This window comes from Triplophysa dalaica, chromosome 1 (genome assembly GCF_015846415.1).
Source record: "Triplophysa dalaica isolate WHDGS20190420 chromosome 1, ASM1584641v1, whole genome shotgun sequence".
Taxonomy (NCBI): domain Eukaryota; kingdom Metazoa; phylum Chordata; class Actinopteri; order Cypriniformes; family Nemacheilidae; genus Triplophysa; species Triplophysa dalaica.
Window position 1 is genome coordinate 29,314,062 of NC_079542.1, and position 17,530 is coordinate 29,331,591.

General features: G+C 40.9%; 1 protein-coding gene across 2 annotated transcripts; it reads right to left on the reverse strand.

Annotated features, from left to right (window-relative positions):
* Positions 1 to 5,926: 5,926 nt before the first annotated feature.
* klc2 (kinesin light chain 2) lies at positions 5,927 to 17,166 on the reverse strand. Of its 2 annotated transcripts, none has more exons than XM_056746703.1 (14): positions 16,695 to 17,166; positions 14,229 to 14,478; positions 13,667 to 13,970; positions 13,336 to 13,552; positions 13,050 to 13,239; positions 12,796 to 12,969; positions 12,231 to 12,330; positions 11,751 to 11,800; positions 8,235 to 8,302; positions 7,512 to 7,620; positions 7,130 to 7,279; positions 6,883 to 7,007; positions 6,469 to 6,526; positions 5,927 to 6,248 (listed from the first exon to the last, which is right to left on the reverse strand). In XM_056746703.1, the coding sequence occupies exons 2-14, from the start codon at positions 14,454 to 14,456 to the stop codon at positions 6,165 to 6,167; spliced, it is 1,857 nt and encodes a 618-aa protein (XP_056602681.1). In that variant the 5' UTR covers positions 14,457 to 14,478; positions 16,695 to 17,166; the 3' UTR covers positions 5,927 to 6,164. The 2 variants fall into 2 exon arrangements, with proteins under 2 accessions (XP_056602681.1, XP_056602672.1); XM_056746694.1 differs by having other exon boundaries at positions 14,229 to 14,481; positions 16,695 to 17,165.
* Between the last annotated feature and the right edge of the window lie 364 nt (positions 17,167 to 17,530).

The window sequence follows — 17,530 nt, forward strand, 5'->3', positions numbered from 1 at the left end:
ATGTTGGTAAGCGAACAACACTGGTAACCCACTGTTATTGTATGGATACAAAATCAATATCTTTCTCTGTATTGTGTCTAAAAAACCTTGTTGTTCATTCTCTCCCTTGCTTATTCCAGGTTTTATCCTAGTAGCATGGCTTTGTAAACTAACGGTACTGTTGCCAAAATGTTTATATTCTCTGGTGGGTGAGTAAATTGTGAAAGAATTTGTATAATTAAGTTATACATTTTTATTTATTATTAAATTTTTATAAAAATGTAAACATTTTTTTAAATAAAATTTTGGAATTTTAAATTGATTACATTTTTATTACTAAATAACATTTATCATTAAAGAAACATCATTGACAAAAATTTGGGAAAGTCAGAAAAAACATTTTTCTGATTGACTTTCTTTTGCGGAACAAGCAAAAAAAGTAGGCTATATGCAACAGTTTTAGTATGTGAGAAATGACCAAAAGGGGCACACATAAGGTCAGATTAACTGACACCTTGTGATATCGCAAACCAACTTGTCTTCCAGCCTATACAACAAAAAAAGTTGTTTGTCACTTTACTCAAATACGATGCACTGGACCATTCACGGAATTAGTGCCTTTAACAGTAGCAGGAGAAGCATGTGTCTACCGTCATAATAAAATCATATGGAGAGTTTGAATCCAAAATGAGATCAAAAAACATGTTTTTTTATGTGCATTCCAATTAATATCAATCAAACTGCAGTTGGTTTGTTTTGATTTTAGCAATACTAACTAAAAAAGCAGCTTACTAACAGGATAAAACAAAATAAAAACATGATAACATAATTGAAAACATGATTTTTGATATTTTTTTAAACGGAGTTATCTCATTATGGAACTAAAGTCTTCATATATTGTGCTATTATTTTGCGATGATGACAGGTGTTGGAGTGTGATTTTCTTCAAATTTAAACTGTTACAATGAACTGTATTTACATTACACATTACACCATTCACATATTTTAAGCAAGCAACGTATCCATTTATTTATTGTATAACAAAACACAGCATATAAAAAAAAGATACAATTGTTTTTCAAAAACGTATGAAAACTTTACGTATGAAAGCTTTCCTGTAGCTCAGTGGTAAGAGCATTCCGTTAACAATGCAAGGCTGTGGGTTCGATCCCAGGGGATTGCAAATACGTATGTAAAATGTATAGGATAAAGCAATGTAAGTCGCTTTGGATAAAAGCGTCTGCCAAATGCCTAAATGTAAATGTAAAACATACCAAGTGTACCAAGGTCAAAAGATATTTTTTTTTTAGGAAAAGACGCTGAAGTGAGCACCATCCGAAGTAAATCTTCACCTTCTGTGAACTTCAAGTCAAGTTGTCAAGTCAATTTGAGCTTTATTTTATTCAGCTACATGTGGGTACATACAGTGGAATGAAATGTCGTGCCTCACAGGACCACAGTCCTACATAAGTACAGACATACAACAATGAAGTAAAACCCTATAAACCTATTCACAACTAACCTACTGACAGATTTTGACTATAAATATACTCTGTATAAATGTTAACCTATACATAGACCAAAAAAATTCTAACTATATGAATGCTTCACATAAATACTGTACATGTCCAAAGAGAAACATCGTAAGTCAAGCAGCTGGATGGAACAGTGTGAGATGATTTGTAGTGCATGATCATGTTAACATACATATATTATTGAGTCTTTTGTGGGATTATGTACACACAGTAGTGTGTGAAAAGTGTCTAGTGCGAATAGAGGAGAAGTTCATGTTTCAGGAGCTAGGGGTTTGTGAGGGGATTCAGAGAGGGGTAGGGTGATTTGAGTTCAGGGCTCTCACAGCCTGGGGAAAAAGCTGTTGTGGAGCAGGCTCTGATGCTCCTGAACCGTCTTCCTGATGGTAGGAGCTGGAAGAAACTGTGGGAGGGATGGGTGGGGTCCTTCACGATACTGTTGATTTTGCTGGAGCATCGTGCATGGAAAATGTCCAGGATGGAGGGGAGTGGGGCACCAATGATCCTTGCAGCAGTGTCCACTGTCCGCTGTAAGGTCTTGCGGTCTGCTCCATACATTTAACACACATTTAAAACAGGAGTTCTATAACCTTTTTGACTCTAAGGCCCCCCACTGTATTCAACAATATTCAAAGGTCCCCCTCCCACTCACAAAAACTCAAAATTTATACCCAATAAAATATTTCAGATTTTGATATTAACTGGAGAAGTGCTTATTCAATATAAACATGGATATATGATAATAAATAGCTTGGTTTGTAAGAGTTTTAAAATGTATTTGAATGCTAATTTTATCAAAATTGTAATTGTTAGTCATGCTTAGGCCTTTATAAGTCAGCTAGGGCCCTATGTATGTGGGCCACAGCCCCCCTGTTGAGAGCCACTGGTTTAAAATAACCGCCAGACTTAGTGATACGTCAGCTGTAATTGTGAGATAGCATGGGTTCTATTGTATCTTGTGACAGATTGCGTCCTTACGTCAGCACTGAATGTGAAGTTTCATTGTGTCATGATGTCTGAACGTTTGAGCAAGCTCCACATGCATTGCATTCACGGATATCTTTATATAAAGTCTTCAATTCAATATCTTCTGGCTTCCATTTAGAAGGTTTTGTTATATACGGTACTGTTTGTTGGTTAATTTGTGCAATAAATACTTCTGACTGTACTTTTACTTGTGTAGTACGTTATTTATGGTTAAGAAGTGTTTAGGTTTAGGGTAGGGGTTGGGGCTCTAAAATATCTTAAAAACCATAAATATTAATGAAATGATTGATACTACAACAAATGCGAAGAATTAAATGCATGAAAAGGGAACAACCTAAAGTAAAGTAATACCCTGCACGTCACACGTAACCAAAGTACGTCGTAATAAGTTTCTGACGAAGGAGGGTGCACATCCTTAAGATATAACTGTTGGTCGTAATAAGGTGCTTGTACAAATGACCTGTAGTTTCCTTTTTTGGGGAAAAGGAAAGTCTCACGCAAACGACTGTCAGTATTTACTAAAGACACAGTTAAACTAGCTTTGAAAATGCATGGACAACTGTTTTGCGATTGATCTCATTTCACATGCAGTTGTATGAGTTTCCTCTTCAGACGCAAACTTTATTAGGGGAGAGTATTTAAATGAATCAAGCAACGCAGTTTACTAAGGGTTGTTCTCCTCATTATACTGGTATTTGCGTCTTCATTTTAACGCCCAAAAAAGCATGTTTTAAACCCTGCACTAATTTGCGCTGCTTTTAGTAGATTATTTAGGTGATTATGGGAAATTGGGTGATTATTGCGCCTGTGTGTTTTATTGTGCACTTTGTAAGTAAATCACCAGTGTTGGGTAAGTTACTCTGAAAAAGTAATTAATTACTAGTTAGTAATTGCATCATAAGTAGTGTAATTAGATTACTATTCAAATTACTCTCTCCAAATTATTTAATTAATTATTTCTTATTTTTTTCTATTTCCCATTTCAACCTTGATTAGTTAAGTGATTCAAGGATAGACTTGAAACGGCTCTTTCAATTCTTTCAAATAAATAAAATATTCTTATTAATTGTACAAAGTATTACAAAAAAGAATACAGCATGCATTTTAAAGTTAGACTTTGATTTTTTATGTTAATTCCACTATTGTATATATATATATCACAATATATTACATCAGAAGTAATTGTAGTCAAATTACAAAAAAAATAAGAGTAATCGATCTTCTTATATTTTCTGTAATTTAACTAAAGGAAACACAATCCAATTACAGAAACAAATTACTTATGAACTATTCACACAACACTGTAAATCACCTGCATAAATATCCACTTCCATCGATGCTATTTTGCCCTGTAAAGAAAATCTTGCTCATAATTTCTTGACACTGTGATTAAAAATAAATAAATTATTATTTGTGTGTGCTTGCAAGATCCTTTATATTGTGATGTAAATATATTATTAAATAAACTTACACATTTTTTAAATTTTTTACATTTATTTAAAAATATTTAAATGCTGTTCTACTTTAGTAAAAGTTGGAAACCATTCATTCCTTCTATTATATGCCGTATAATAAAATGCTAGAGTGCTTCTATGGTGGCTAAACTGTTGCTAAAAGTTCTATCTGGAAAAGGGTTTAGCTTAAAAAACACACAAAACATTAGTTTGGTTTGAAAAATAAGAATTTACTTCAAACCTTTTATTAAAACACAAGACATTTACCCCTTTACAAGTGAAATGCATCTCTGAGGAAACACATCAGACTGAACCATAGAGTGCCAGCACGGCTACATTCTACAAAGGCTGGTAGACGTAATGCTGTCCAGTTAATCCAAACCCAACTTAACAGGTTTCTTTTATAATGCTAACAATTTAGTATTAGGATAGGGGTGCTTTTCTAAGATCAGTGCAAAGGTCAACTTGTGTATCTGCAGAACAATCTTAAGAGTGAGGCGTACATATATATGGGACATGTGGCAAAAAAAGGCATCACACATTGTAGGTAATAAAGAGTGACAAGAGAGCAAAAGGTGGATTCACATTCGATTTTTGTGTAAGCACTGTAACAGTTTTCAGAAACTTCACACCTGTCACATGAGAAGCATACACAAGTATATGGGTTTTGTGGTTATGACGGAGTATTACAGTTAATATTTTAGAATATAACATTTGTATTTCTCTCTGAGCATTCTAATTCCATCAGCTCTTAATTTCTCCTAATATTTGCATACCGATCAAACTATTTTCCATCTTTCAACACTTTTAAGACGTCTCATAGTTATTCAGCATACAAACATAATCCATCATCTATTATCTGCGGTACATTCTGTTTGGGATTTCACAAAAAACGTTAAGAAATATCCTTGTCATATTTCTCCACTCAATAAAGTAAATATTTGTTTTCTTTGGATTTAACTGTGAAATAAGTCGGACATTTGTTTGTGAAAAACGTCCATTTGCATGGCTGGATCCAAACGCTAGTGACATCTTTGTGTATAAACAGATGCAAAAAAAACTTTCCTTTTTGAGGAATATGGAAATAATTCAAATTAAGACATTCAAATGAGCCCAATACCAAACACATACACCTCTTTATCAATGAATAAAGTAAGTCAAATAAAGGTACAAACAAGAGAAGCTCTCCGATAGGAATGCTCTGACATTGGTTGTTCCTCTTGGATAAGCACTTGACAGAATCTGACCATACAACAGATATTTAAGAATTGATTCACAGTAAACAGAGGTTTTGACTGTTTTACGATCTACAGGGGATTGGAAAAGAACATACAATGATTTACTTCACATTTTAAATTAAAAGAATATTCCAGTTATATATTTGTACCATCCAGGGATCCATTTTCAACCCCTTATCAGGCCCTTCAACAGTTGTCCTACGAAATAATCAAGATATTTGTGAAAGTCCTGCAACAAACTATTAATCTAGATTCCCAAACCTCAAGGAATACATTATCACGGAAAATCCTTCACTGTTCTATTATAACACGATTCCCATCTGTTTGTGTAAACAAAATCCCAACAAGACACAAAGATCTTAAATAATTTAAACCAATATATACATAAAACTCAAGAAGGCAATAAGTTGTACCAGTTACTAGTTTCGAATTTCAAATTAGTCTTCAAGTCACACATATTTTCATTCAAGTGCATTCACGATTTTCACACAATTCAAAGGCTGGGAGCGTTGTTTGTAGGAGTTAGCAATTTCCTTGTCTGCACATCTACAACATATCCAATATTTTGAGCTATTCTTGTTATGAATGGTGAACCAAGCTAAAATATGATTGTACAAATTGTAGAACGTGACTTTATGCTAACCTACGCTAGCATTGTTTGATGCAATGTTACGACAAATTCACAAGTAGATGTCTATAGAGCAGATAATCTGTCCTAGCAGGTGGCAACATGCTCTGAACTTTTATCTTTTTTTATTTGCGTTTCATTGTGATTGTGTTCATGTGTGTTGTGAACAGCAGAAAGACTTAGCTCAAATGATGCAAGCCATGTAAAACTAAAGACGTTTTTGCCATTACAATATTTTTTGTGAAAATGGTTTTAATAAGGATAATTTAATAGTATTTAATTTCAAGTTGGTAGCAAACACCTTCTCCGATGGGCCCCATCCCGCTTCTGTGTCAGATGATGTTTTCTAACTGATCAGAGAGTTGCGTCTGGTCAGGTCTACATTACTAGCGCTCAGTCCTCTGGATTCTGACAGACCGCTATTAGATTCCTGATAACACACACACACACACAAAAACGTACATTTTAACAAAGCTAAATTATGGACATCAAAGTCAACCTATTGATTTTTTTATTATTATTCAAGAGGATAAAATTGTATTTCCAAAGCACTTTTTACAATATGCATATGAATATGTGCTTATTGATGCACATGTATTGTGGTGTGTGTGTATTTTGTGTGTGTGTGTGTGTGTACAATAAAGACAAACCTGTGAGGTTTCTTCGACACTCTTGTTGAGGAAATTTAAAGAGCTTGCCCTCTTCATCCTTTCAAACCAAACAAAAATCTGTTATAGGATCATTTAAAAAAAAAACAAGAAAAGTTCCAGGACTGGGTTAACTGGTGACCACCTTTGTGGTTTAATACTAACAACAAAAACATTTATACTCATGAACAGTTAAGATAACACGCACGTAAGAAAATACTGAACTTAACCGGAAAACATAATTTTACCAGACCATCTGTGTTAGTATGAGATAACCTTCACATCCGGCCTAAAAATGTATTGAAAACTCTCAAGGGTTTTAACTGGCCTGATATATACAAGCATTTCGTAGTTGACAGGTCTATGCCAAATGCAGAGCTGATAAAGTACATTTATGATGTTGTGTTGCAGTCTCACCCGGGGTTGCGTGGCTCCTGTGGGCCGCTGCCCTGAAGTTTTTTAACCAGCATCTCACTGCTGCGTCTAAGGGCTTCACGAATCTTTCCGAAGGAGCCGCTTCTGCGCAGGGCACCATTCCCATCCTGTGCCCGACAGAAACATACTGATAACTACATAGTCATACTGATACATACAAATGACCAAACAACACAAATGGTTAAAAACCAAGCAGTCAAGGTGGGCGATTGATGTCATAGAAACTGACCCCGCTCCACTCGGCCTCATCGCCATCACAGTCCCCTCGAGGTCCACCGGGGCCGTTTACCCCCTCCCTGCTCTGACGCCTGTCCCCACCACCACAACTCCCATCCTTCAGCAATTCCACCACTTTACTCTGATTAATGGCATCAATGCCCTGAAAGAGAGAACAATAAACTCAGGAAAAAAACAAATAGAAAGAAATTTTCTATAAGGATACGAGAGACTATCATAAAAAATTAAAATAACAAATAAAATCGTAATTTTTTTTACTTAATTGGGGACCTATCAATGGATTTCTAAATGACTCATATAATTTCACAGTCATTCGCAGGGAGGTAATCTGTAGTTATAGGTCAACCATCAGGTAGGAAATTAAGGTGTTGTACCTGTTTGCGAGTTTTTGAAGCGCACCCCTCCAGTGTTTCCGCCGCCTCCAGTTTCCCCTGTCTGCGGTACAGGGCCCCCAGGCTCTTCAGCGTGGTGTTAACAGTGGGGCTAGACAGATACAGTTCATTTGAATCAGTTTTTCCTCTTTCCTGCAATGTTCATCAATAAACATGCAATATCGCGCCAATATGCTTTTATGTTTCAGTTTTGCAAAAGGGGTTTAAAATATGAAATATCGTTCACCTATTGTTCGCTAAAGGAAGGAATATACATTTGGGTTGGCATGAGGGTGAGTACATCAAATACATAAAAAAAAAATCCTTCTGGGATAAACCATTCCTTTTAAAACAACATCTCAAATATCAGTACTGAAATTCCCAGTTCTATTGTATCAATATTTATCAAATGACGAATCAAATTGAGACCTTATGAATCTGAATCATATTAAATTGTGGTATCATCACTGATCTAAGTCAGTTGGAGAGTTGAAGTAACAGTAATGTTTCTTGTCTGTGCTTTCAATATTGCATCTCTCAAGTTATTAAAATTGGCTGAGATTGTTGCATGCTATAATTGCTAATAAATAAATGCACAAAATGAAACAACATAACCCATGATTACAAATGATACCTGGGCTAAGTATGAACCTGGGTTAGCAAAAGCTCAAAAGAGCGATTCAACAGTGAACTCCCATAATCCTTTGAGGAAACCTGCTCACTAACCTGTCTACTTTACAGGCCTTGTGCCAGCTGCCGTATTCTCCGTAAGGGCCTGAGTCCTTCCTCTTGCCCTGGAAATGAACATTCATTTTACATTAACCTGGAGGAAAGTTCTGATTTCAATTATTATAGGTTCTACGAATAAGTATCTTCTGTATCTGTAAATTTGGTCCTACGTGTATAAAGTGATATAAATTGTTGCAATTATTAACTATATTATTTAAAAATGTGATATTGTATTTTTATTCACTGATTGTATCAATTTATGATTTAAATGTCTTCAATCTCATGAAGTTCAGAAGTGATGTTTGCTTCACCGAAACACTTATTTTGTAACAGTCTTATGTGAAAAGCATTGCATGCAAATCTCCATCCATCCATCCATCCATCCATCCATTTTCTACCGCTTATCCGGGGCCGGGTCACGGGGGCAGCAGGCTAAGCAGGGATGCCCAGACTTCCCTCTCCCTAGACACTTCCTCCAGCTCTTCCGGGGGGACACCGAGGCGTACCCAGGCCAGATGGGAGACATAGTCCCTCCAGCATGTCCTAGGTCTTCACCGGGGTCTCCTCCCGGTGGGACATGCCCGGAACACCTTCCCGGGAAGGCGTCCAGGGGGCATCCGGAAAAAGATGCCCGAGCCCCCTCAGCTGGCCCCTCTCGATGTGGAGGAGCAGCGGATCTACTCTGAGCTCCTCTCGAGTGACCGAGCTTCTCACCCTATCTCTAAGGGATCGCCCAGCCACCCTGCGGAGAAAGCTCATTTCGGCCGCCTGTATCCGGGATCTTGTCCTTTCGGTCATGACCCACAGCTCATGACCATAGGTGAGAGTGGGAACGTAGATTGACTGGTAAATCGAGAGCTTCGCCTTGCGGCTCAGCTCCTTCTTCACCATGACAGACCGGTACAGCGACCACATTACTGCAGAAGCTGCACCGATCCGTCTGTCAGTCTCCATCCTTCCCTCACTCGTGAACAAGACCCCCAGATACTTGAACTCCTCCACTTGAGGCAGGAACTCTCCACCTACCTGAAGTGAGCAAGCCACCCTTTTCCGACTGAGAACCATGGCCTCAGATTTGGAGGTGCTGATTCTCATGCCAGCCACTTCGCACTCGGCAGCAAACCGTCCCAGTGCATGCTGAAGGTCCTGGTCTGATGGGGCCAGCACCACGACATCATCCGCAAAGAGCAGAGATGAAATCTCTGGGGTGTGGTCCCCAAACCCAATGCCCTCCGGCCCCTGGCTGCGCCTACAAATTCTGTCCATATAAATTATGAACAGATTCGGCGACAAAGGGCAGCCCGGCCGGAGTCCAACATGCACCGGAAACAAGTCTGACTTACTGCCGGCAATGCGAACCAAGCTCCTGCTCCGGTCATACAGGGACCGGAGAGCCCTTAGCAAAAGGTCCCGAATCCCATACTCCCGGAGCACCCTCCACAAGATGCCGCGAGGGACACAGTTGAATGCCTCTTCCAAATCCACAAAACAAATGTGGATTGGTTGGGCAAACTCCCATGAAACCTCCAGCACCCTGGAGAGGGTATAGAGCTGGTCCAGTGTTCCACAACCGGGACGCAAACCACACTGTTCCTCCTGAATCCGAGGTTCTACCATCGACTGGATTCTCCACTCCAGTACCCTGGCATAGACTTTCCCGGGGAGGCTGAGAAGTGTGATCCCGATAGTTTGAGCACACCCTCCGGTCCCCCTTCTTAAAAAGAGGGACAACCACCCCGGTCTGCCAGTCCAAGGGCACTGTCCCCGACCCCCACGTGTTGCTGCAGAGGCGTGTCAGCCAAGACAGCCCCACAACATCCAGAGACTTGAGGTACTCAGGGCGGATCTCGTCCACCCCCGGCGCCCTGCCACCGAGGAGTTTCTTGACTACCGGGTGATGGGCGAGTCCGCCTCCGAGCCCTCAGCTTCAGCTTCCTCAATGGAAGACGTGACGGCAGGATTGAGGAGATCCTCGAAGTATTCCTTCCACCGCCCGACGATATCCCCGGTCGAGGTCAACAGCTGCAACCCTCCACTGTAAACAGCGTTGGTAGGTGTAGCAAACTTCATTAAAAGGAAGGAAGGAGGCGGGAACCGGCAAACATTTAAACATTTAATAAAGTAATATAACAGCCGGCGGCCCCTCACGGACGACCGCCGGCGAACAAAACATAATATAAATACAAACATAACACAAGTTCGGGCCCGGTCCTCTCTCTTCGACGGTACGGTCGCTCGTTCCTTTTATATGCTCCCATCTCCTATGTGATTCGAGGCCGGTGTGCGCACAGCTGGCGCTAATTCACAATTACTCACCGGACTCGAACCACGGTCTCGCCCCGCCTACTCTACTACAGTAGGGCACTGCTTACCCCTCCTGAGGCGCCGGACGGTTTGCCAGAATCTCTTCGAGGCAGACCGATAGTCCTTCTCCATGGCCTCACCAAACTCCTCCCAGGCCCGAGTTTTTGCCTCCCCAACCATCCGGGCTGTCGTCCGCTTGGCCTGTCGGTACATGTCAGCTGCCTCTGGAGTCCCACAAGCCAGCCAGGCCCGATAGGACCCCTTCTTCAGCTTGACGGCATCCATTTCTTCCGGTTTCCACCACCGGGTTTGGGGATTGCCGCCTCGACAGGCACCGGAGATCTTACGGCCACAGCTTACAATGGAGGTGGAGAACATGGTCCACTCGGGCTCAATATCTCCAGACTCCCTCGGGATCTGGTCGAACCTCTGCCGGAGGTGGAAGTTGAAGATCTTTCTGACAGGCGATTCGGCCAAACGTTCCCAACAGACCCTCACAGTACGTTTGGGTCTGCCGAGTCTGTCCAGCTTCCTCCCCCGCCATCGGATCCAACTCACCACCAGGTGGGGATCAGTTGACAGCTTCGGCCCTCTCTTCACCCGAGTGACCGAGACATACGGCCGTAGGTCAGATGAAACAACCACAAAGTCGATCATCGACCTCCGGCCAAGGGTGTCCTGGTGCCATGTGCACTGATGGACACCCTTATGCTTGAACATGGTGTTTGTTATGGCCAAGCTGTAACTAGCACAGATGTCCAATAACAGAACACCACTCGGGTTCAGATCAGGGGGGCCGTTCCTCCCAATCACGTCCCTCCAGGTGTCACTGTCGTTGCCCACATGGGCGTTGAAGTCCCCCAGCCGAACGACGGCGTCCCCAGTCGGGGCGCTTTCCAGCACCCCTCCCAGACTCTCCAAGAAGGCCGGTACTCTACACTGCCATTTGGCCCATAGGCCCACACGACAGTGAGAGACCTATCCCCGACCTCGGGAGGGTTGCCCCACGTCGCTCCTTCGGGCTGAGCCCGGCCAGACCCCATGGGGGAAGGCCCGACCACCAGGCGCTCGCATACGAGCCCCAACCCCAGGCCTGGCTCCAGAGTGGGGCCCCGGCTGCGCCATACCGGGCCACGTCACGGTCCTCTAATTCCTTGTCATCATAAGGGTTTTTGAACCAAATCTAGTTTTACAAATCTTGTGTTTTACCTTGCTCTCTTCTCGCTCCTCTGCATGCATCCAGATTGGCTTGTTGTCATCTGGGTTAAAGAAAAATCATTGTTAGGTAATTTAAACAGCCAATAAAAAGCTATTGTTTTGCATTTTTTTTGTTGCATGAAATAATTCTGATTGGCTTGCTTGCCTGAATTTCAAGTGACTCGTTTTACATTATATCAGCTACAGACTTATCTTGTCTGGCATTTAACAATAATTAATGCATAGAGCAACTATAAGTGGATATTTGCCATATTCCTGTAAGAGCCTGCTAAAAGACCTGTGATGTCACAACACATAACCATATTCATAACCAATGAAAAACCATTAACACCTGACATACATCGACTTCATGGCAATCTGTTCTTCTCAATTTCCTGATGAAAATAATGTGTCCAAAAGTGACCACAATTACAAATTTACATATACAAGTTTATGTTAAATATGTGTAAAGATTTCATACGGAAAACATACTGTTGACAGATCCAAACTCCTTCTCATGCGCGCGGGTTAGAATATCCTTGTAAAGCGTCTCTGCGTCTTTAAACTTGCCCTGCTTCAGATAACACGTTGCCTGCAGAAGAAAAAACACCATGACAAATGCTTCAGAGGGATATGTTCTCAGGTTATCAGATCTACAGTATAGCCAAAGGTTCAGACGTTCAGAGCAAACCAGTACTTATAAATCCCTGAACTGTTTAAAAAATCAGATTGAACATTTTGTTTATTATCACACAAAATATTTACAGAGGAATGCTAATTTCTTGCTTTAAAATGTATCATCAAAACTGAAAATGATGCCACCCTCATGTCATTCAAAACTTTTTTAGGGGCGGAACACAAAAGAGGATATTTTAAGAATGTCTCAGGTGTTTTGTGTCTATACAATAGAATGTCAATGAGGGCCAAAGTTGCACGTTTTTCTAAATATTTTCTTTGTGTTCTGCGTAAGAAAAAGTAATTCAGGATTGAAATCACATGAGAGTGAGTAAATGATCAAGATGTTTTATTGATTTTTTTGAGTAAGCATTGCTCTCACCAGGTTGTTTTTGGTCTTGGCCACATTGGGGTCGTCGGCACCCAATTTGTTCTCATAAATCTCAAGGGCCCTGCTGTAATAATACTCCACTTCCTCATACTTCCCTTGATTCTGACACAACAGCGCCAAATTATTCAGCTGCTTTGCCACGTCGGGGTGGAATTTTCCCAAGACCTGCAAATACACAAACATTAATACATATAAGCAACCCATACTGGATGATCATAAATCATTTAATTGTAATGAATGCGCACCTTCTCTCTGATCTCCAGCGCTCTCTTGCAGAGTGGCTCGGCCTCCTTGTGCTTCCCGCGTTTGCCGTACAGCACGGCGAGGTTGTTGAGTGTTGCGGCCACTGCAGGGTGATCTTTACCCAGAGTTTTCTCTCTTATGGCCAAAGCATCATTTAGAAGGTGAGCTGCCTCCTTGTACTTATTCTGATCCCTGGAAGAACACTTTTACTCACTATATGTTACACAAACATGCTAGTACATAATGTTTGACTGATGCTCGTGATTCTCAGTCATCTCAGCTTCTCACCTGTACACAAGAGCAAGAATGTTGAGCATGGTGGCCACATCTGGGTGATCGTGTCCGGAGGTTTTCTCCAGATCCTCCAGGGCCTGTTTGCAGAGGGGCACGGCCACCTCGTAGCGGCCCTGAGAGGCATACTGGATCACCAGATTGTGGAGAGTCCGGAGGCGAGCCGGGATCTCGTATCCTCCCTGCTGTGCTGCCGCTTCACCGCTGGGCTGAGCTGAAAAAAAAATTCATGTGCTTCTCCGTAAATGCTGGCTTACCACACAAATATTTGTATGGATTTCCCAAATGTACCCTTCTGAGGACATCTCTATGTGTGTCTTAGTCTTACCTGGTCCCTGGTCGTCGTCATTCGGAAAGAGATCGTCCAAATTTTCCTTCTCCTTCTCTCCGGCCTTCTCCTCTGAGGGCGAGGTGTCCTCGTCCAGCTTGCGGATCTGGTTCATAAACTCCAGGTGTTTCTTCTCCTCCTCCAGCTGGGCGACACTCTGTTCGCTCTTCTGGAGCTTTTGTTGGGTACTGGCCAGCTCGTCCCTCAGCCACTGGTTCTCCTGACAGAGGCGTCGCACCTGAGCACGCAACTTCTGCTTTTCGGATTCCACAGCACTCAGGTGCCCTGAGAGAGCAATGATGACCTGAGAGAGGACATGTTCATTTGTATACATGTAGCTAATGTGATGTCGCTTTAATGTTTTACTGGGAACCTCTCAAAAGCTATTCTAATATCTCAATATCCAAATGAATCTTATTTATGATGTTTTAACTTTTTCAAGAATACACTACTTTTTGAGTCACTTGACTGAAATGTTTTATTATGATCTTAAAACCTTTTGTTCAAGAACAGAAGACCTAATACTCCAAGGGAAGTTAAAGATAAAAGAAAATGTAGATACCTGTGCCTCCCCCAGTCCCAGCTCAATGTCCTCCATACTCTTTCGGAGCAGGCTTGATTTTTCCTGGGCGGTGGGTGGCTGGGCGCAGTCTAGCAGGGAGTTGAGGAGCTGGGCATGTTCCCCACGCAGGGTCTCCAAACCCTGCATGACCGCTTTGGTGTTCAGAACAATCTCATCTTGTGACAGCCTCTCCAGGGCCTCCTCTCGCGGGTACACCATGGTGGACATCACCCGGGGGATGCAGCACTGACTTCTGGGAACACAGGAAGAGAATTAAGAAACAAAGAGCAATGGATTAAAATGACAAGAGAAAGCGAGGAAAAAAGGATAATAAAAGAATCAATTTTATTGTATCCGTGTTATTTGTTAATGTTGGTTTACTTGCACAAGTTTGTGTTTCTGTGTGTGTGTTGACTCTACCAACAAGGACATCACCAACGTTTTTAAATAAATAACAGCTATGCTTTATTCATATGTGGAACGTAAGATTTAGGGCTCTCTTCTCAACTTGTGTTCACTGCTAAACAAAAAGCAACCGACATTAAGTATATTGTGTGAATAAGCCATAACGTGTCAAGAGCACCCATACCTCGTTGCAGCTCACTGACATCTTCAACAGTAAATAATCCCAACAACTACATAATGGCCTGCACATGACTCTCTAGAGCGATTAAAGCACACACTTTCATCCTAATGCCCTCTCCATTAGACCCTTAACTCCATTAAAATCCATCACTGCTGATCCAATCCACATCTGGACTGTAGAAACACAACAGCTGACACCAAAATCTTAGGCCAAGGCAATAAGGCAACGCATGTACTAAAAGTGCTGATGTTTCATTTATTTTTCCTTACTTATTATTATTCCTATTACTTTATTACATTTAACTTTTAAATGACGTTATTTGAATTAGGCCTATTTGTTTAGGTCTTATGTGTGGTTATGAGAGCTTGATATAATGTGATTAAATGTTTATTCATTTTTAATATCTGTAGATGCAAGGAAACCATGCCAATATATACACAATTAAGAGCTATCTATGTAGTTTCAATGGTGGGTGTTAGTGGAAAAAGATGTCTCTATTAAAAAGTTTTATTGTATAATATATTGCATGACGTGCATAGACATATATAATACAATATAAAAATGATGCCAAAAAAGTATGAATAACATCAACTTTGTCAGCGCAAATCATGAGCATGACTCAGCGCTCTCCTGCCCCAAAAAAGGTCAACATGAGATATTCCATTAGGGCGTTTCTACGGTTAGAAATAATAAACAATATTTTATAAATATAAATACTTTAATTAATAAAAAAAATGTACACGTCCTAGATTGTCCACAACATGATAACATTTATTTACTCAGTGGGAAATGAGAAAAAAATTATGTCTTTTTTTATTTAAGACTAAGCTACCCAAATAGTATGAGTATGCTTTAGAGAAGATAACCCTGTCCTGGAGTCCACTGTCCTTCAGTTTAGATTAAATGCATCTAAACAACTAGCTATAAACTTCAGTATTGAAATTTACAGAAGTTTAGTATTGAAGGTAAACTTTGCGAGGCACTGGTCCTACAGGACCACAGCAAAATAACCGTAACAAACGTCTTTGCGACATCTTTACACTATCTTGCCCATCCAGACAGCATCTACAGTTCCACCTGCACCCGGCAGGAGGCGCTCGCTCGATTATTCATCACGTCTATTGACTGCAATGCACCAATACAGCTAGACAGCAAGTGTCCCATATTAAAACACGAAATGTTCATCTTAAAGTATCCATACAATGAGAGTCACTAATGTCTACACGTGTGAATAACGTAACCAGAATTCTCAATGGCTGCTCGCTTTTGGAAATACAGGGAAAAAACATCAAGGTGACCTACCCTGCGTGCGTGCATCATGCGTGTTTACTGTTCCAGAAAAAGACACAGGATCGCAAGCAAACCTAAAGATCATTTATTCTGCAGTGGTGGGCGAAAAGAGGCATTTAAAAGGATGTCAGCCTGATGCAACCAAACCACAACATCAGCACACACTTTAAACTCATGATGCTGATCGTCTCTGATGCGCACATACTCCAATACAATACACACAAAAAGACACATATGAATAATACATGTAGTAAAGTATATTTGACTTATAAACCCAGGAATAATAACTGCAACATAAAGCGGATCATAAATCATGCATTATTCTGTCCTGGTCATACAAAGCAGCTTTACACAGTGCATATTACTATTTATTTGTATATAAACATAAATAAACGCTTTAAACACCATCCAATGACTAACGCTTAAGATCAGCTTTGTTCAGCTATTGTTTTTAGCATTTCGGGCTAAACTTACATCCATTTAAGCTGCCCATAAATTATCCGTCCAATATAGCTGATCGTTTAAGAATGACGTAGGTATTAAAGAACATATAATGTTGCGAGGCTTGCAAATGAAATGAAAATACACACCCTTTGTTCAGTCTGTTGACGCCGGTGTAGGTTCGTTCGTTCTTCTTCTTCTTCTTCTTCTTCTTCTTCTTCTGGGTTTGCTGTAACGTTACGTTAGCTGACGCGTGAAGAATCTGATTATATGTTTGCGATCGACGACTGAGACACAATTCAGTCCAGTGCGATGAATTTCAGATGTAAAAGAAAGATCAATTCCCACGGATCACAGTGTTGATCAGATGATGTGCGTCTGAGGCGCTTTTTAGTATGACAGGTTCAGTAAAACAAACGCTCGAGCGCGCGACCACCGGCTTTCACTTCGTCCATTATTTCTGTCCGTTTCAACCGGACACCTCCGAGATCTTTGTGTTGAAGTGAAAGAGGATGAGCACAACAAACTGAAAATGGCTGGTGTTTTGTGTGCGTTTCTGCTCCCAGAATCCAAAGCCTGGGGCGGTGACATCACTACACCCACCCTCCCTAAACCGGGCGTGGACAGGAGCATATGTATGAGGGTCGAGTCTGTTCGACTTCGTGCTGTGCTGCGCTGCGCAGACGGATCGGTGAATGACACCAAAATATCGCGAGAGCGATCAGAGAGCACGACTCCCGAGTTGCGCTCGCGATAGAATTATCTTATATGTAGACCGGTTTGCAAGTTTACAGTTGAGCTCAATCTATACATTTTAACTTTGTGCTGGAAACAGCTAAATCATATTAAAAAATACAAATATTACATTTTTAATGTATCTAGGCTACAGTTACACAACCATCTAATTTTGCAACAACCCTGCACATTATAGGCTACAGATCATTTGAGAAGTTGATAACTAAAGACAACAAATGAATGGAAAAAA